This window comes from Canis lupus, chromosome 34 (genome assembly GCF_048164855.1).
Source record: "Canis lupus baileyi chromosome 34, mCanLup2.hap1, whole genome shotgun sequence".
Lineage (NCBI taxonomy): Eukaryota > Metazoa > Chordata > Mammalia > Carnivora > Canidae > Canis > Canis lupus.
In genome coordinates this window covers 4856862-4878998 of record NC_132871.1, presented here as the reverse complement: position 1 = coordinate 4878998, position 22137 = coordinate 4856862, and the positions used below count along the sequence as shown (strand labels likewise).

Genomic DNA, 22137 nt, shown 5'->3' with positions numbered 1-22137 from the left:
CAAAACTGTGTATCTTAAAATTAATGGAAATTGTCATGGAATAAGTTTCAAAAAAATCATTTGAGGGGGGTGGCTCAGTGGGTAAAGCATCTTGATTCCAGCTCAGGTCATGATCTCAGGGTGGTGAGAAGCCCTGCATTACGCTCTACACTCAGCAGATGAGTCTGCTTGAGATGCTCTTCCTCTCCCTCTCCCTCTCCCCACTGTGCATGCAAGCACAGTCTCCTTTTCTCAAATAAATCTTTTTTTTTTTAAAAGGAAAAACTTTTTTTTGGTGATTCATTACTCACTCCACATACAAAAATTAACTCAAAATGGATCATAAACCTAAACATAAGAACTAAAATTATAAAATCCTTATAAGAAAATATAGATATAAATCTTTATGACTTGGGTTAGGCAATGGTTTCTTAGGGCACCAAAAAGAAGAGGCAACCAAATCAAAAATAGACAAACTGGACTTCACCAAAACCAACAACTTTTGTGCCACAGACGACATTATTAAGAAAATGAAAAAAACATCCACAGTACAACAGAAATTTGCAAATCATGTATCTGTTAATAGACTTGTATCCAGAATATATAATGAACTCTTAAATCTCAAAATTAAAACAGCAAAAAATCCAAGTGAAAAAAACAAGCGAAGGACATGAAAATATTCAATATTCATCGTTTCAGGAAAATGTGTAACAAAACAATGAGATACCATGTCATACATACTAGCATGGCTATAAGTAAGACAAACAGCAACAAATATTGACAGGATATGGAGAAAATGAAACCTTCACACATTGTTGCTTGAAATGCAAAATGGTACAACTACTTCCGAAACAATCCAGCAGTTTCTCAAAAGGTTACACATAGAGTTTCCATGTGACCTGGCAATCCAACTTCTGGTATATACCCAAGAAAAGGAAAGCGTATGTTCACACAATAACTTGTATATGGATATCCACAGTAGCATTATTTATAAGAGCCAAAAAGTGAAAACCACCCAAATGTCCATCAACTGATGAAAGGAAAAAGAAAATGTGGTATATCCATATAATGGACCACTATTCGGTAATAAAAAATGAAGTACTGATACATGCTACAAGATGAATAAAACTTGAAAGCATTATGCTAAGTAAAAGAAGCTAGCACCAAATGCCTACATATCATATGATTTATATTAAGTGTCAAGAATAGGCAAACTTGGGATGCCTGGGTGGCTTGGTGTGTTAACCACTTGACTCTTAATTTCAGATCAGGTCATCCTCTCCTGGGTCACGGGGTCAAGCCCTGTGTAGGGCTTTGTGCTCAGTGGGGAGCTGGTTTGAGGATGCCCTTCCGCAATCCCTTCCCCTATGCACACATGCACGTGTATTCTCTCTCTCTAAAATAAATAAATAAATCTTTAAAAAAAAAAAAAAAAGAGCAAACTTTAGATATAGAAGGCAGGTTAGTAGTTAACTAGGGTTGGGGACTAGGAAGATTTCTGGAATGACTGCTAATGGGCACAGGCTTCCTACCAGGAGATGAAAATGCTCTAAAACTGGCTGCAATGACTGCTGCACCGCTCTGTGAGTATACTTAGATCTGCTGAATTGTATACTATAAATGAGTAAATTTTAAGATATCTGAGTTATATTTTAATAAAGCCATTAAAAAGTATATATTTGGAGAACTGGTGGTTGCCAGAAGGGAAGGGAACTGGACAAACAGGTGAAGAGAATTAAGAGGCAACAAACTTCCAGATATAAAATAAGTAACTTGAATGAAAAGTACAGCATAGGGAATAAGTCAACAACGTAGCAACCTTGTATGGTGCCAGATGGCAGCTACACTTACCATTGTGAGCATTTCATTATGTGTATAAATGTGGAGTCACTATGTTGTACATCTGAAACTAGTGTAATATTTTATGGCAACTATATTTCAATTAAAAATAAATTTAAAAATATATGACTTTTCAAAAAAATATTAAGTTCTGTTGAAAGTTTGCTAAAAACTAAACATAATTATGTTGGGTGCTGAGAGAGCTGGATGGTTGCTTAGAATATTAATTAGTATTCTCATAATTCACACACCTGTGTATTTTTTTAAAATATTTTATTTATTTATTCATGAGAGACTCAGCGAGAGAGAGAGAGAGAGAGAGAGTGAGAGAGGGAGAGAGAGAGAGTCAGAGACACAGGCAGAGGGAGAAGTAGGCTCCATGCAGGGAGCCCGATGTGGGACTTGATTCTGGAACTCCAGGATCACAACCTGGGCGGAAGGCAGGCGCTAAATCAGTGAGCCACCCAGGGATCCCCACACTTGTGTATTTCAAGGAATGATTCTTCTTTCATGTTTTCTTAACTTTTTTTTCCTACAGTGTTTCCATTTAATCACTTTGTACTAATCATAATGGTTTTCAATCATAAAATCATAAGACAATCATTGATCTCTAACGATCACACTACATACTGTGTACACTAAGCATCGTGAGACACACAAAAATAAAGGAATAAAGGTCTTCAAAACGTTCACAATCTAGCATAAATTGAGGAGAAAAAACACAATTATAATACAAGGCAGAACATATGTAACTGCACAATGGATAAACAAAAAGTTTTCTGATAATAATAATAAAAAAGAAAACCTTTACTGCCTGGGGATCAACGAATATTTCTTAGACGAGAACAACTGAATCTGGCCTCAAAAGAAATGCAGGATTTCCAAAGGCAGAAAATAGAAAAAGGGCAAGATTTTCAGGTAAAATAATTAAAGGATGAAACAGACAGATGTGAGATTGCACCCAGGAAGAACTAGTTACCTCACAGGATACATATGAAGAGAAGCATAGTGTAAGAAAGGGAGTAGCATGGGAGAAGGATGGAATAAGCCATGGAAGATAAGCCTCAGGAAGTGAGTGGCATCAATCTGAGAAGACCGGAGTGTCATACAAGAGAGTTTAAACAACTTTTTTCAGACGGTGTGCTTTAAAACATGTGAAACAAAATAATTTCTCCAAGACACATGAAAGTTTAGAAAACATACAGAAGAGATCACTTACTGGATGTGTAACCACTGGTTAATTATTACTGGGGTTAGATAAGGAGTTGGATTTCATGATCAAAAAAATTTCAAAACAAAAATTGTAAACTCATATATGGCTACTAATATTCTATATTTATAAAAACAGGATATGAAAATTTTAAAAAATCATACCCTATAATTGACATCCTTTTACAAGACTTTTTAATATCAATTTATAAAAAACTGATTTAATTTTAATTAAACAAAACAACTCTTATTTCACGGGCTTGTCAAATTACTCTGCTTAAGGCCATGTATAGACAGCTATCAGCAAAAGGGATAAACATCAATACCAACCCATTTTACATTGCTATAGGTAATCAAGGAAGATGAACTTTCAAAATGCCTATGTAGTAGCACTCTGGTGCTGAGCTCTCAAAGATGTATTGTGTTTTTTCTTTTCTTCTCACTTTTTATTTTTTAAGATTTTATGTATTTATTCATGAGAGACACATAGTGGCAGAAACAAAGGCAGAGGGAGAAGCAGGCTCCCTGCAGGGAGCCTGATGTGGGACTCGATCCCAGAACCCTGGGATCACACCCTGAGCCAAAGGCAGACACTCAACTGCTGAGCCACCCAGGCATCCCTCAAAGATATATTTTCAAAGGCAAGCATGCTAACTGATCACTCTAAAATAGACACTTTACAGTAGTTTAGAATTTATTAAGTTTTATTGCACGTGTAACTCAAATATTTCATTTTAAACACTGTAGAATTGGAACAGAAAGTTTATTACCTTCATATCAGTTTCCCTTGGAATGTGATCCTTGAAATCTTCAATTGAACTTACAAGAAAAGGAATGTGGTAAGATAAGACCTAGGCAGGACAACAAATAAAAATGCAGTTACTTTTAATTGTGAACCCCAAATTTATCAAATATTACCATTCAATTACTTCTAGTTTTCATAACTTTTTTTTAATATTTTCACGTGATTTTCTAAAGTATTAAGAAGAGTAATGCCAAACTGAATACAGCCAAAATGGGAAATGCTTCAATGAAGAGTAAAGTTGAAAAAGTAGTACAATATCCAGACAAGCTATACCCTCCCACCCCAATTTCAAAACCAAAATTAAAAATGTTTAAATAACTCTAATTTCTATATATTTGATTTTATATAACTATGTAAACTAGAATTTTAAGTAACTTTTAATTCCTGGGAAATTAAAAGGGATTATTTGACTATAGGATGTGTACTTATAATGGTTTCTTACATCTCTAAGTGCTTCTTGTGCCAACGATCGGAAGGATAAAATCACACCAATTATTGTCATCCTCTTCAAGACACTGTCGACAGCTAAATTGGAAGAAAGGAGAGGAGAAGAGTATGAATTTGATTCTTTCTTAACTAGGAGAAAACTCTTAGTCATAAAATTCCCATGATAAAAGGTACAAGAGCAATTTGATTACAACATTAAAGAGGCAAAGGTACCAAAAGATGATATTAAAAGGAAATTACAGTTCACATCAAGTACACACTATTCTTTAAAATGGTTTAGATGGTTCACCAGAATCTTGAAATAATCCCATAAGTAGCCACTTGTATAATCCTCTCAGAAATGGCAGAAGTAGGGGGAAGGAGAGAGAAAGCCTAGGGGAGAAACAGGAAGCTGCCAGAATGGAAAGGAGCTAAGTCCTCAAATGGTCCCAGAACTTGGAGACACTAAATTCTTAAACTGTTGAGGAGGTCTGGAGAGTCAAGAAACAAAAAAATGACTACTGAAATCACAAGCAGTTTTGGGAAGACCAGGTTGCTGACGACTACGAATGGATTTGATCATTTAACATTTTGGTTAGAAAGCATTACTTTGAAAATTATTACTATATATTCAATATTAAAACTTAGTTAACAAAATCAAGGGAGATTAGAATGGGAAGGATCAATACCTTCATATTTTAAAAAGCCAACATTTATGGAATTACTCCAAATATACAAGGCATCGTACTGTGTAATAAGAACACAAATATAAACAGAATAATGATCTAGCACCATGTAGGAAAGGAAAAGGGCAAATATAAGGAAGAAACCATTGAGAAGATGCAAGAGTAAAGTAACCTTATATGTGACTTTAAATAAAAACTTAAAATGAAAAAAAAAAGAATAATGATCTAGACTAAGTAACAGTCTAAATGGACTATCAAGAAAACTAAGAAAATATGACCCTATTTATAGGAGACAAAAAGATAAACAGCGACCCTTGAATAACACGGGTTTGAATTGTGTAGGTCCACTTACACATGGGTTTTTTTCTTTAAATATAGTGCTGTAAATGTACTTTCTCTTCCTTATGATTTTCTTAATAACATTTTCTCTTGCTCATTTTATTGTAAGAAAGCAGTATATAATACATATAATATATAAGATATGTTAACTATTTTATCAGCAAGGCTTCCAGTAAACAGTGCTACTAGTAGTTAAGTTTTGGAGGAGTCAAAAATTATATGCAGATTTTTGACTGCACCGGGAGTCAGCGACCCTACCCATATGTATATATGGGTGTGTATATATATATATATATATATACACATACACACACACACATTTGTGTATACATAACAAATTTCTAGAAAGATGTACAGAAAAGCATTAACATAGTTACCTATGAGAAATAGGAATGGAGAGAATTGTTATGACTTTCTACCTCCTGCATGGTTTGCTTTAAACTGTGACCATAGCATCTTTTATTAAAACATACTAACAGCCAAAAAAAAAAAAAAAAAAAACACAAAAAAACATACTAGCAGCCACAATATAAGCCAAAATGTGATGAAAATTAAAACAGTGGTGTTCACAAAATGAAGTAAGGCACAAATATGTTATACATTCCACATGAGCAGTTATCAGTTTAATCAATCTTTTCATCTTTCTTTAGCACTCAGAAAACTACAAAATGTTTAATGAAATGGTTATTCAAAAAATGAGACTAGAAAATTGTTACCATCCAGAAAAGGAGAGAAGAAAGAAGGGTGAAAGGAAATAGTTATCTGAGAAAATGTCATCTAAGTTGGTCATAAAGGAGGAGTAAGAAGACAAAAGCATTCCAGGCCAGGAAACAAAATAAAAGGGGATCTAGAAAAAGGAATGGCAGAGAATAAGGTGAATAATCAGAAAATAAGTAGTGGGGTAGAATCTCATATTTTCCAAGGGATGATACCCAGAATTCAATCAATTAATTTTGCCAGAACTATATCTTACGACCTCCTCTTGAATATACACAGTAATAATGACATATTAAAAGTTCTGAGAAACTTCATGGTAAGAAATGTTGTTTAACTGATCATTAATGGACTATTCGCTATACCTTTTTAAGCACTGGCATCTCCTTTTATCCCCCGTAATTTCCATTAACATCCTGCTCTGGTGTGAATGTTTATGTCCCTACAAAATTTATATATTAAAAACTTAAGCCCCCACAGCTGATGGTATTAGAAGGTGGGGCCTTTGAAGTGCACTCAAGCCATGAGGGTGAAGTCTCATGAATTTGATTACTGCCTTATAGAAGCTTCAGAGAGAACCCTATCCCTTTCAGTCACATGAAAATACAATGACGAGTCTGTGACCCCGAAGCGGGCCCTCACCAACCATGCCAGCACCATGATCTTGGACTTCCAGCCCCCAGAAATATGAGAAATAAATTTCTGTTGTTTATAAATTACCCAATCTGTGATATTTTGTTGTAGCAGCCCAAATAGACTAAGGCACATGCCAAGGAACTAACACTGAGCACAGGCTATGTTTGGATCTCAGGCCAGGCAGGCAAAAAGTAGTGGGGGGAAAAGAGGTTATCTAAATAATGGCTTCTGAATACATGCTAAGGATTTTTAGACTATCCTCCAAGCAAAGAGGAGGTAGTTCAGGGTTTTTAAATATAAGGAGTAATATGAAAAGAAATCTTTATCAATATGACTCTAAATGTGAGAGATGGGCTAGAGAGGGAAGACTGGACATGTTAGGAAACCAAGACTGGAGTTCACAAAATAATGACAAAGCCTTAAATGAGAACCATGGGAATAAAAGGAATAGATTTAGGCATCATATTTAAGAGGTGGGATCTGCAGCAGGAGTTACAGGCTCAAACATCTACAGTAGGTAACATAAAATAGTGAAGTAGACTAAGCGAAAGAACATTGGGGCGGGGGGGAACTGAAGAAAAACATTTCTAAAGGGGGCAACTGCTACTTAGCTCCAGTCCATCACTGCCATGTGGGGAAATACTGCCTAGGATTTGGGGGGAGGGGACCCAGAAGTTTGGATGTTTATGCAAAATCTTCCATTTTTAAAATAATGATCAAAAAATGTTTTTAAATTTAATGCAGCATAGAGTCAAAAATTTTTTCTCTTTGGGCCAAATGTGACCCATCAATTTGCAAACTCTGATCTGGAACATACAGCTACTCATAGATATGGAATGTGATTATAGGAAAAGTCAAGATAGCACACCCAAGTTTCCCTGTGAGAATCACTGGGTGAATGGCATGGGAGGTAATAAAATGGTCAGTAATAGAAGAAATCAGGCTTTTTCTCCTCACTCATTCATACCTCCAATGAGGGGAATATCCTTCCTATTCCAGAGATATTGCAAAGTATCTGTGGGTCATATAGCTGTAGATAATCTAACAATGTTTCTCAAACTTCAATGCAAATCAGAATTACTTGCTGGGCCTCAGCAAACTGATTTAGTAAGTCTGGGGTGGAAATAATTTACATTAACAAACTTCTACGTGCTATGCCTGCTTGTTGCTTGTGGTCCACAGACCACACACACCCTGACCAAACCAGCCCTTGGTATTAAATTCCTAGAGCTCCATATAGAGAGTCAAGGATGGGGATGAATATTTTAAAGATACACTGATAAATACGACTGGATGCATTTTCCCAATAGGATTATTAAAACAATGGCTTAAAAAGGTAAAATTACCGGAAAATGAAGAGAATAAAATTTCAATAAAAAGGAGGAAAAAAGAAATCTTATTCAAGTAGAATAAGAGGAAAGAGGCCCAGATTTTGAAAATGCGTAGTCACTAATGACCTCTTCCAGAAAAGTTTCAGAGAGTAGCCACATTATACTACTGAAAGCAGAAGACCAGGAAAACAAAACAGTGAATACAAGCTAGTCAAGAATTAAGCAATATGAAGAACACTAGAATGAATAAAAGGTAGGCTTAACAACAGACTTTAACAAGTGTTATTTTACAAGCAGTATCTGGCTTCCACGGAGCAGGAGACTTTTCTGGGATCAGGAAAATTGTTTGGAATGACAAACGTAGCAGAAAGTCAAAGATCTGATAGCAGAGGAGAATGCCATTAAAATCACTGAATTTTAAAGTCCAGAATGGATAAGGAAGTAAAGCCAGGAAGAAGCTGATTAGAAAACTAGGGAGACATCCAAGTTTCAAGGAGATAGAACAAAAGATTTAGTAGGAGTGAAGTGGGAAAGCTGGAAGACAGGACTATGACCTGAGAGTAAAGCTTCAAATTCAAGATCTTACCAGTGCAATAATTTCAGGTGATGACATTCAAAGTACTGCTAAAGTAAAGGTCTCTGGAAGCAACTTGTAGGTTTGTAGATGGTGGCAAGATCAGGGCAAAAGTGAATGAAATGGATTTTAAAAAGGAAGAATAACTACAGGAAAACTAGAAAATGAAGGTCTCTAGTAAGGGAGCCAATAAAGTGAGCCGAGCCCTAGGAGACACACTGTGAGAAAACAGAAAGAAATAGAGACAGTATTAAATTTGCTCAAGTCACATGGCTAAAAAGCCCAAAAACTGAAAATTATTTTGAGATTACCTCCCAATTCACAGCTACTTTTTAAAAAAGATTTATTTATTTGAGAGAGAGAGAGAGAGAGAGAGAGAGAAAGCCTGCATGCAAGAGTGAGCACAAAGGGAAGGACAGAAGGGAGAGAGATTCTCAAGCAGACTCCATGCTGAGCCTGAGGCCCCACGACTCTGAGATCATGACCTGCACCAAAATCAAGAGTCACACGCTTGACCGACTGCACCATCCAGCTGCCCCAATTAGGGTCACTTTTAATAAATTATATGGCTTTTTAAGGGTATTAAAAAGAATATGGTTGTTGACTATGAAAATCCAACTGCTACAAAAGTGTATCAACTTCTGGATATAAGGTGAAGGAAGTACGAAGATAACAAAGATAGGAATCCGAGACAACAGAGAGTATTTTAGAAAATATTTCAACTGAAAGAACAGCTTTCTCTAGTCCCCTAAGTAAGCCATTCTTGAGCAGCTTTTCTAATTTACAAAAAAGAATTAATAAATTCTACTTATAGGCAAATTTGATATACATGGGTTATTCAGACTCAGCAATTTAGATTTTGATTTTGGACAATTCCATAAACCATGACTCACCACTACCATATCCAGAATTCAAGTAAACAGAATCTACATAAAGGATTACGGATTTTATTTTGAAAATTTACAAACTGAAAAAAAAAATTTACAAACTGTCTGGAATTTTAACAAACTCCATTTTGTTTCAATTCCACAAACAGGAGAGTTAACATAACAGTAAACAGGCAATGAACAGTACGGTGGATTCCATGCTTCTCACCAGATGATACAGTGAAAACGTTATTTACTAGTAAGAAGTTAGGTAATTAGGCTGCTTGGGTGGTCAACTGAGTATTAAAAAATGGGAGAAACATGAAAAATATAAGAATAAAGAAAACGAGACTGGAAAATATAAGTATATAATACAACAATGAACCAAAGAGATCAGTCAGAAATTTAAAAAATAACCTCCTATTAAGTATTCATACTCTACCTCCCTTTAATACTACCAAGTCAGTATTTTCATTTTTATCATTAATTTCATTTCTTAAAGTCCCATATGGTAAACCTGACCTTCCTTCCCTCTTTTGGTAGATAGCTCTAGGAAAAAATTTTAACACATATAGATTTGTGTCACCACCACTGCCACCATGAGGAACAGTTCCAACAACGTAAAAAACTCCCTCATTGCCTTCCCAGTTCTGGCAACTGATCTGTTCTACAAGGTCACCTATCATGTAGTTTAATTTTATATGAATTTTTATTAAAGAAGTTTATATTTTTGAAGGTAGGCATAAGATAGCCTAATAAAATGATTCTCTAAAACTTTATACATTTATAAAATTTGAAAAAGCTACATAACAGTTAAAAGAAAAATATCAAAGGCGAAGTATTGAGTAAAATACATACATGGCTATAATTTTTTCAGGATTATTTTTTATTTGGGAGAATAAACTCTTTGGTTTTCTCAAACACAAAGAATATTTTATTTGGTATATCATTAATTTTTTAATGTTGGAAAGGCTTTTAAATGAATCAATAAAAGTATGACTTTAGAATGATTTTTAATTATACTTCAAGTTCCAGTGCCAAAGCAAATGAAAATGAAATTAATTCAAATGCATCTAAAATAGTTACCTGGCTAAATATAGTTTAATAAATATTTAAGATTCACTGTTATTCCACAATGAATCTTATTTCTTCTCCTACAAAGAACCAATGTCAAGAAGATATTAAAAACAATTTTTAGTTGTAGGGCTCAGGTTTTCATCCAATGGATACTAGATAGCAATGAAAAGGAACAGATTACTGATTCACTTCACATAGCCAGTGAAGCTCCAAAACACACCAAGTGAAAAGAGGCAAATACAAGAGTATATGCTGTGTGATTCCATTTAGGTGAAGTTCTAAAACAGGTAAATTTAATCCACAGTCATAGAAATCAGATCACTTTTCGTCTGGGTTTGGAGGATGGCCAGAAACTGGCTATGAAGGGACATGAGGGAACTTCTGAGGCAATGCAAGTGCTCTATGTCTTCACTGTGATGATGGTTACACAGATATACGCATCTGTCAATATTCATCAAAGCGTTCACTTACATGCGTAACTTCATCATATGCAAACTAAACCACCATAAAGTTGATTTTTAGAAAGTTATAGACTCAAAAGTTAATTCTCCTTTAGTCTAAATTAACATAGACTTACTTGGATTAAATGACTTTATAAACTAGTAATATTCATCAAGTATTTCATACATGGTACTAAGAGTATAGTAAAATAAATGTGAAATACGTAAGCCATAGACTTAAAATATTGTTTCACTGCAAATATTTTCTGCTCTCTTCATAAGCTAAGGAGTACTTATATTAACGTTTTAGCAAAAGCTAACTACTGAGTATCAAGGTCTTCTTAATGCTTATAGAAAGTTTCAAGAGTTACCCACATGATAATCTTTTAAAGAGTGCGGCCATCTGGTCTGGTTTGTCAAAGCTGGTCCTCATTTGTGTTAGCACATCAACATTCTCCACCACAAGTTTCTAAAAAAAAAAGAAAAGAAAGAAAGAAAGAAAAAAAAATAAAGATCCTAGGTTAGGCATAGACCACCTTGTGTTAATAGGAGCATGCTTGGAAATCATAATCCAGTAAAGTAGGAAATACAATTCATGAAATCCGGATGTTCTATGCTATATACTTCTGTTGGTGGTTTAATTAAAGAATCTTAAAATTATTCACATAGGATTAATGTTTTTCTTCAGTTTGCAAATTCAAGAAGGGAGGATGGTTCAGGAAAAAGCAATAAAGATATGCAGTAGGATAAAGGATTACCTAATGCTTAAACACAGAACAGCATCAATAATAAAAAACAGACACTGAAGTGGATATAGAGAGCAATAAATTCCAACCAAAATAAGAACTTGCTAAAGTTAAAGCTAGCCAAAGATAGCCTACAGTTCATCACTGGATGCATACAATCAGAGGGAGAATAACTTTTGGGGTATATACCACTTCATGGGGATTATAATAGAGCGAGGTTTCCCACACAAATTATAAAATGAAAGTGTTAACTATCTACCTTCTCTTTCAGAGACCACTGAGAAAAAGAAGCGAAGAGCTAAAAATAAGGGAGAGGAAGAGTAAAGGATAGTTACTCAAAGAAAAGTATAACTCATTAAAGAATGTTTTTCTTAAAAGGTACTTTGGAAAAGTAATTTAGTTTAAAAATTAAAATAAAAACAAATATAATTAATTTGATTCTGGCAGAGATAATGCCTATATATGAATGTGGAGAGCCTTGATGTAGTATTTAAATATCCAGGGAGGAAGCCTAGTATATTTCAAAATACATACAAATCCAAGCTTCATCCTTAGATATTTCAATTTAGCAAATCTGGTTGCAAAGATTTAACAGCAAACATACTGTTAAAATGCCATAAGGGTTTTGTTACAAGCCAAAGGATGATGGTAACTGACTTAAGAGAGCATGAAAACCTATTCAGAAAATTTATAAAAATCATTTTCCTATACTAGTATGAATTTTGTTTAGGTTACTTGATATTACAGGTATACCTCAGAGATATTGCAGATTTGGTTCCAGACCACTGTATTAAAGCAAATACTGCAGTAAAGCGAGTCAAAGGAATTTTTTGGTTTCCCAGTACATAAAAAAAGTTATGTTGACACTACACCATAGTCCATGAAGTGTGTAACAGCATTATGTCTAAAACCAGTGTACATACCTTAATTAGAAAATACTTCATTGCTAAAAATGCTAACCATCATTTGCACTTTCAGCAAATCATAAATCACTGATCACTATAACAAATATAATGAAAAAGCACAAAATACTGGAAGAATTACCAAAATGTGCCAAAGACATGAGCAAACACTGCTGGAGAAATGGTGCCAGTATACTTGTTCGACACAGGGTTGGCCACAAACCTGTAACTTGTAAAACTACAGTATATGTAAAGTGCAAGGAAACAAGGTGTTCCTGTATTCACATTATTTGTCTTCATGCTCCCAAAGAGATACATATTTCCAGTCATATCTGTTTGCTAAACTCAACTTCTACAGTCTCTGATTATAGTATCTGCTCCCTCCTGGGGCCAATTCAATATCTGTTCCATGCTAAACCTTGATTCAATCAATACACACTCAAATATATGCTCAACCCTGACAGTGGTCCTGCACCTTGAACATGATACCACATGTATCACTGAATCAGACACCACTGAATTTTAAATGTACCATTATCTTATATGGCATTAAGGGAAAAAAAGTTTTTTTAGCAATTAAATTGATATAATGTTTCCAATCAAGTGACTTTAAGATACCTATAATTTCAGAAACATTAATATGTAATAACTATGTTTTAGAATCAATAAATTGTAGTGTATATTTAATGTTAAAGCTACTGTGATCACCTTTTAGCTCTGTACCAACCAATTTACAAACAAAACCATTTATCTGGTCTACACAAAAGAGGTGTTATTCCAGTTTTACAACTGAGGAAACTAAATGAAGGCTTAGAGAAATGAGGTAACTAGTCCAAAGTTGTAGAGATATTAAAACAGTGAGTTTTGGAATTTGAATTCAGGTATTTCTGATTTAAAAATCCATGCTCTTAATCCCTAAAGAAATGGTTCCCAATTTTTAGTGTATGAACAATCTGGAGGACTTATTAATTAGAACACACATTGCTGGGTTCTGGTCCCACAGATTTTGATTTAGCAAGTCTGAGGCAGAACCAAAAGTTGTGCATTGTTAAGTTCTGAGGTAAGGCTGCTGCCACTGATCTGAGGATCATACTTTTTACAAATTACCCTAAAATATTTGTTTGTACATTATTCCTTAAAAAAAAAAGTTAATGATATCTCCACTTAAAAAATAGTTTACATATTAAAAAACATTTTTTTCCTCCCTCAACTGCATCCTGAAACAGAGCTCTCTAAATATTTTAGGCCATTGATTAGTATCACTGGCAAATAGACCCTAAGCTGGAAGTAATACTAGTGAATACAAATCAAGTGAAATATATCAACAGTACTAAAAATAAATTTGGTTTTCAGTTAATAAGAAAGTGTTAAATTCTTGGCATAACTCATATTTAAATTTCCTACTTCATTTGAAAAAAAAAAGTCTTCTATGAAGAACTAGAAGAACTGATCTGTAAAATGCCAAAAAACGATTCTTTTGGCAGGATTAGAAGGAGACACTGACTCAATGGGCACACCACCAAATGAAACACTTCAAGAATTTTAGTAGGAAAGAAGACTGGCTGTTTTCTTCTCCAAAGAGCAACGAACACATTTTACCATGAATATGCATGCACAGTGTTGACTATGTCTGACACATGATTTATTCACAACCATTAAATATAAAGAAGTTCTCCTTTTTTCTGACACATAAACTTACTCTTTGAAACAATGAAGGTCATCTTTAAGATAAAAGAAAATATGTGACCACATATTTAGTTGATGTCAAGTTAGATTAAACGTGAAAAATAAAAACAGAAAAATAAAAGCTAAGAAGTTATAGAAATTATCTTAAAAGAATTATAATTCTCTCCAAAACATTTTATATACCAATTTAATTGTTTATTTATTTTTAGAAATCTCTACACCCAATGTGGAGCTCAGACTCACAACTCTTGAGATCAAGAGCTGCATGCTCTTCCAAATAAACCAACCAGATGTCCCTTTATATACTAATTTTAAAAAGATAAAAATGCGGGGCTGGCTCAGTCAATATAGTATGAGGCTCAAGCTCAGTGTTTGATTTCAAACCCCATATAAGGTATGGAACCTACTAAAAAAAAAAAAGGATAAAATGCTATTAGAGGCATCCTCATGTTCTAATGTGAAGAGTGTGAGTTACAATCTCTTCAGAGGGATACTTGGCAATATTAGAAAATATTTAGACATCCCTATCTTTTGATCCATTTTCAGAAATTTTTCCTATGCTCAAATTAAGTTTATAAACTATGCGGAAGTGCTGGTTAAATGTCGAGTGTTTTACACTCTAAAACTCTTCCAGAAATTCACTAAAGTGAAAGGAAAAGAATGAAAAAGAATAAATCCACAATAAATAAGAAAACATTACAGGAAACAAGATCAAATGAGAGAAGTCAACAAACTTCTAGAAGATGGAAACTGGACCAAAGAATAAGTAGAGGGGAGAAATGTGACCCAGCAAATTCCTGCAGGGGAGATACGGTAGAGAAGGCAAGCTGATACATGCCTTTAGGACCCAAGTAGGATGTAAAAGTTGTAGGCAGTGGCACAGAAAGACTGGAAGATGAAAACAAGACAGTTATTACATGTCTAAATGGGAGGTTGTCACACACCTCTCACCATCTTAAGAAGTGATGCCATTTACGACAACTCTAAAATCAGGAGCAAAAGTTGACAGGAGGAAGAGAAGGGGCAGAAAATGACCCGAGACAGCCAGACAGATGTATAAAAACTCCTACCTCCACATTCCAATGATCTCCAACAGACTTCTACTCTCTAGCTGGAGGTTACTGTTTTTGAAAAAGGACTGTAGGAATCATTTGAAACCTATGATGAAGATACCTTCCTCCAAAGAGTATTTGTTAGCTTTTGTCAAGCCCTTTGAGGCAATACTAATCTAGGACCACCTTAATCCAAGTTTCAGAAAACAGATTCCTTGGTCAAAAAAAGCAACACCATAACGGCTGGAGATCCTGGGCAGGGGCAAATCATTTCCAGTTCATGATTACCCTGCAGATACAACCCTTTGGGGGTATATGTGTAAAGAAGGTCGAGAGGAATTTAAGCAGATTTTCCACTCTCCACTTTAGCAGGCTTTTTTACTACAGAACCCCACCAGTACACAAGGCCACAAAACCTACGTATTACTCTCACAAATATTGCTTCTAGATAAGCAAATGTCCTCAGGTCAAGGGTAGCTTCCAGTGCTAGCCTTATGTCTCTGAGTTCCCACATTCTCCTAATTTTGGCCTACACCTTTTTCGCTTCTTTAAAAGAAGAATCTTTATATCTCTCTCCAACTTTTTAAGTTGTCTTTAGGAGAAAAGATGGTCTAAATAACCTAGCCTATCAATACTTGAAGCAAATATTTGTATACTATTTTGTTTCTGTGTTTTCATAAATTAGGTCCTTCTAAGGAAAGTAACTTTATACGACATTTAAAAATGTAAAACAAGTAGAATCATCACTGAGAGACTGAATACTTTCAAAGATTTATCTCAATGGGACAGAATAGTACACAACACATTGAACTTGTCTATGCGATACACCAATGTATTATGATAAGATTTCTTACATTATAAGATACAAGAATATACATGGAAGTATGCCTCAGCATTCAGAGGCTAAGAAAACAAAGTCATAAATAACATCTTCTCCAGTTCTTAATAATATACAAGTAGTTGAATCCAGATAAAACTGGATTACATCTTGGGGTTGTTAAAAAAGGATCTGTAAGAAAATGGCTGTAAAGCACTGTGCAATTCCAGAAAATTGAATCATTAGGACTAGCTTTGTTTTGAAGAAACTTAAAGGTAAAGGCACAATGCTAGAAATGTAAAGCTTTCATATTTATGGCTGCCTACATGAAGGAGCCTTTTGAAAATATTTAAATCAGGATTTACTACTTCAGAAGTAAAAAGGTAAAAACAGGAAGTCCCTAAATACCAAAATATAATCATGGTTTTTAAAAAGTCTTCCTGTAACTACAACTTCTTGTCATTAATAAAATATGCAAGTTTCTATGAAGATAAAATGAAAACTCAAGTAAAAAAATCACATGGATTTCCCAAATGCTAAAATCTATGAAAAACTACATGCCAACAATTTGAACAACCTGGAAGAAATGAATAAACTCTTAGAAACCTATAAACTACCAAAACTGAAACAGGAATAGGAAACTTGAACATACTGATAACCTGCAAAGAAACTGCATCAGTAATAAAAAAATCTCCCAACAAATGAAAAGTCAAGGACCAAACGGCTTCACAGGCAAATTCTACCAAATATTTAAAGAAGAGTTAATAGCTATTCTTCTCAAACTATTCCAAAAAACAGACAGGGAAGGAAAACTTCCAAACTCATTCTACAAGGCCAGCATTACCCCGATAACAAAACCAGATAAAGACTCCACAAAAAAAGAGAACTACAGGCCAAAATCTTTGATGAACACAGATGAAAAAATTCTCAACAAAATACCAGCCAAGAGAATCCAACAACACTTTACAAAAAATCAATCACTACGATCAGGTGGGATTTATGCCCAATATGCAAAGGTGAATCAATATTTGCAAATCAATCCACGTAATACATTACATCAATAAGGAAAAGGATAAAAATTATGTGATCATTTCAACAGATACAGGAAAAGTATTTGACAAAGTATAACATTCATTCTTGATAAAAGCCCTCAACAAAGTAGGAACATACCTCAACATAATAAAGGTCATATATGAAAAGCCCACAGTGAACATGACACTCAATGAGGAAACACTGAGAGCTTTTCCCATTAAAGTCAGGTACAAGATAAGGATGTCCAATCTCCCACTTTTTTTCAACATAGTACTAGAAATCCTAGCCACAACAATCAGACAACAAAAAGAAAGAAAAGGCATCCAAATTGGTTAGAAAGAAGTAAAACTCCATTTGCAGATGATATGATACTATACATAGAAAACCCAAAGACTCCACCAAACACTACTAGAACTGATAAAAGAATTCAGTAAGGTCACAGCATACAAAATCAATGTAGAGAAATCCACTGCATTTGTATACACTAATCATGAAGCAGCAGAAAGAAAACAATCCCACTTACAATTGCAACAAAAAATAGTAAGATACCTAGGAATAAACCTAACCAAAGAGGAGAAAGATCTATATTCTGAAAATTACAAAACACTGATAAAAGAAATTGAAGATGGGGTGCCTGAGTGGCTCAGTCAGTTAAGCATTCAACTCTTGGTCATGATCTCAGGGTCATGATCTCAGGGTCCTGGGATGGAGCCCCATGTTGGGACTCCATGCTGAGGAGGGAGTCTGTCCTTCTCCCTCTGACTTTGCCCCTTCCCCAGCTCACATGTGCACGTGTGTCTGAGCACACACTATCTCTCTCATAAATAAAATCTTAAAAAAAATGTAAATACATGTCATGTTCATGAATTGAAGGAATATTGTTAAAATGTCTATATCACACAAAGCAATCTACACACATTTGATGTAATCTCTATCAAAATACCAAAAGCATTTTTCATAGAACTAGAATAAACAATCCTAGAGAATTTATATGGAACCACAAAAAATCCCAAATTGCCAAAGCAATCATGAAAAAGAAAAGCAAAGCTGGAGGCATCACGATTCCAGACTTCAAGTTATACTACAGAGCTGTGGTCATCAAAACAGTACGGTACTGGCACAAAAATAGACACACAGATCAATGGAACAGAACGGAAAACCCAGAAATGAACCCACAACCATATGGTCAATTAATCTTTTGCAAAGCAGGAAAGACAGTCCCTTCAACAAAAGGTGTTGGAAAAACTGGACAGCAACATGCAAAAGAATGTTGCAACCTATGTACACTATATACAAAAATAAATTCAAAATGAATTAAAGAACTACAAAAAAATAAAAAATTAAAAAAAAAAATGAATTAAAGACCTAAGTATGAAACATGAAACAATTAAAATCCTAGAGGAGAACATAAGCAGTCACCTCTTTAACATTGGCTGTAGCAAGTTCTTTCTAGCTACGTCTCCTGAGTTAAGAGAAACAAAAGCAAACATACACCATTGGGACTATATCAAAATAAAAAGCTTCTATACAGTAAAACTAAAAGGCAACCTACCAAATGGGAGAAGGTATTTGCAAATGACATATCTAATAAAGTAATATCTAAAATACATAAAGAACTTACACAAACCAACACCCCTCAAAATAATCCAATTAAAAATGGGAACAACAGACATTTCTCCAAAAAATACATACAGCCAACAGACACATAAAAGATGCTCATCATCACTTATCATCAGAATGCAAATCAAAACCACAATGCAATCTCACTGTATACCTGTTGGGATGACTAAAACCAAAAACACAAGAAACAACAGGTGTTAGCAAGGATGTAGAGAAAGGAGAACCCTCTTGCACTGTTGTTGGGAATGCAAACTGGTGCAGGCAGCCACTCTAGAAAACAGTATGGAAGTTCCTTAAGAAAACTAAAAACAGAACTACTCTATGATACAGTAATCACACTACTAGATATTTACCCAACAAATACAAAAATACTAATTCAAAGGGATACATGCAGACCAATATTTATAGCAGCATTTTCTACAATAGCCAAATCACGTAAACAGCCCAAATATCCATCAACTGATGAATGGATATAGAAGATGTAGTCTGTGTGTACACACACTGGAATATCACAGCCATAAAAAAGAACAAATTCTTGCCATTTGCAATGATGTGGATGGAGCTATAGAGTATTAGGCTAAGTGAAATAAGTCAGAGAAAGACAAATACCATATGATTTCACTCATATGTGGAATTCAAGAAACAAAACAGATGAACATGGGGAAAAAGAGAGAGAGGCAAACCAAGAAACAGACTCCTAACTATAGAGAACACACTAGGGGTTACCAGAAGGGAGAGGAGGAAGGATGGGTTAAATAGGTGATGGGGGATTAAGGAGTGCTTTGGTTGTGGAGAGCACCAAATATTGTATGGGAGTGCTGAATCACTAAATTGTACACTTGAAATTAATATTACGCTGCATGTTCACCAACTAGAACTTAAAAACTTAAAAATAGGGCAGCCCCAGTGGCTCAGCGGTTTGGCGCCACCTTTGGCCCAGGGGCGGATCCTGGAGATGGGGAATCGAGTCCCACGTCGGGCTCCCTGCATGGAGTCTGCTTCTCCCTCTGCCTGTGTGTGTCTCTGCCTCTCTCTCTCCCTCTATTACTCTCATGAGTAAATCAATAAAATCTTTAAAAACAAAATAAAAAATACATTAAAAAAAACTTAAAAATATTACAGTATAGCTACCGAAAGTGTCAACATAATCTTTACCTGTACTAGTAAACATAGTATCCAGAAAAGGTAAGTGCATCTTCACTAATCGGATCTCTAACTAAAGTTTATTCTCAATTCAAGGCACTATTCTCTAAGGATGAGACAAACAATTTCAACAGAATTTGTACAGGGGAGACTAAGCATCAGTATATTTCACATGCGGAAGACAAAGGCAATACACTACAAAAGTTTTTAAAATATATGAAGCGTAATTTTGTCAAAGGCAATCTTTACCTCTTGATGTTAGAATAAAAAACAATCAAAAATCGCTACTTAGATACTGACTCAACAGAGATATGTAGTTAACTAAAAAGACTGCCTCATTTTCAAAAATACCAGACCATCCTCCTGGAAAAATGTAGTATATTTTCCTGCATCATGTAAGCGTGGGTAGATGACTGCTTAGATCCCTTTCATTTCTAAGAACAGTCTAGCACAGTACTAGTAGGATAAGCTCTAAGTCTAGATTGACTAGACAGGTTCAAATTTTAGTCGTACCACTTCTAATAAGCATGTGAACCTAGACAAGGTACTTAATATTTCTTGGTTTTATTTTTCTAGTTTGTATATTAGGAACAATACCAGTTTTATTTAAGGAGCTTAGAAAAGTCCTGGAAAAAAGTAAAAAGTCAAAATAGCTACCTATTTTTATTTCTATACCCAACAAATATTTAGTGCATACTTTCTATGTGTGGATATTAATTTAGTACCAAAGTTTTAAGAGAGTTTATAACTGAGACTTTATTCTAGTGACAGGGACATAAACAAATACCTGACATGAGAGTCACAAGTAAGATACACAGGAAGCTGAATAAAGAGAATAAAAAGTGATGCTTGCTATTTTACAAAGTGTGGTGAAGAAAGGATATTCTGATAAGGCAACATTTGAAAAATACATGATGCATATTACGAGAAAGTAAGCTAAGACAATACCTCAGTGAAGAGTATTTTGAAATAAGAACAAGTAGGCCAACCACGCTGGGTGAGTTAAGGTGAGAAAAGTGAAAGGCTAGCTCTATATTCCAGGCCGCCTTCAGTACTGTTAAGGACATCATGCCTTTGAACTCTCATGGGATATGGATACAGAGATCTAAATAGGCTAATTTCTTCTACTACATGACAATATTCAATCTATCACATTAAATGGCAAACAAGCACTAAAAATACTTAAGAATTCTAAAAGTACCTATTATTCAGTCTGAAATAAAAAATAGCTGGTGCAAGTAAAATTCTTTTCTAGAATTCAAGAACAAGAATATCTTGTCGTAAAAAAAAAAAAAAAAAAAAAGAGTACCTTGTCCTAATTTTTCTCTCCTACTGAAAAGAACACAAGAAAGTATGTTGAGAAATTTGTTACCTAAGAACAACAGGATGGAAAAGAGATCATGTATTTAGAGGTGAATGAGTCTAATAAACAGAAATTAGACTGCCTGTAAAGAACCAAAATTGTCAAATGTTTATGTCTTCAAAACTATATCAAGTATACAGCTTATGTATTTAAAACCCATATTACAAAGTATCTAAAAGTTAACTTTTATACAAAAATTGCAAAACACTCTTTTGAAAAAGAACAGTAAGAGGATAATGGACATGATGAATACCAAGTAAGATTTATTTAACGTTTATTGTGGGCCAAGGACTAGTCTCAGAACCCAAGTATCTGATATGTATTATCTCATATATTTCTCTCAAAGTAAAAGTTTAGGAATTTAAACTTTGCCCAATGTCAAAGCTCTTAAGTGAGAGGAATGAAATTCAAGATAATTTCAGTCTCGAAGGCTTGAGTTCTTGGGGCACCTGAGTGGCTTAGTCAGTTGTGTGTCCAACTCTTGGTTTCCACTCAGGTGATGATCCCAAGGTCATGAGACGGAGCCCTGCATCAGGCTCCATGCTCAGCGTGGAGTCTGCTTGAGATTTTCTCCCTCCATTCCTCTCCCCACTCATGCACTCTCTCTCTAAAATAAAATAAATAAAATCTTAAAAAAAAAGCGTGAGTTCTTAAACACTGGGTAATATCACCTCTCCTTTTAGTCACAGACTCTTGCCATCTATTTTATTCATTCAGTAAAATATTTCTCACCTTGCCGGAACTGACTTATCCCATATATTTGCTCAATTTTCAATAAATAAGATTATCACATTTAGACCTCTCTAAGTGCTACATTTAAAATGCAAGCTACTTAACAGTGCTATATACTATATT

At 34.7% G+C, this 22137-nt stretch overlaps 1 protein-coding gene across 4 annotated transcripts in view; it reads right to left on the bottom strand.

Moving 5' to 3' along the window:
- Positions 1-22137, bottom strand: part of NCKAP1 (NCK associated protein 1) — a 103354-nt gene that overhangs the window by 6140 nt on the left and 75077 nt on the right. For all 4 annotated transcript variants that reach the window (XM_072811172.1, XM_072811171.1, XM_072811168.1 and 1 more), the window contains 3 exons: positions 11297-11390; positions 4275-4357; positions 3798-3878 (listed from right to left, as the gene is read on the bottom strand). In XM_072811172.1, the coding sequence (XP_072667273.1) occupies positions 3798-3878; positions 4275-4357; positions 11297-11390 (258 nt within the window). The remainder of the gene's footprint in view (positions 1-3797; positions 3879-4274; positions 4358-11296; positions 11391-22137) is intronic.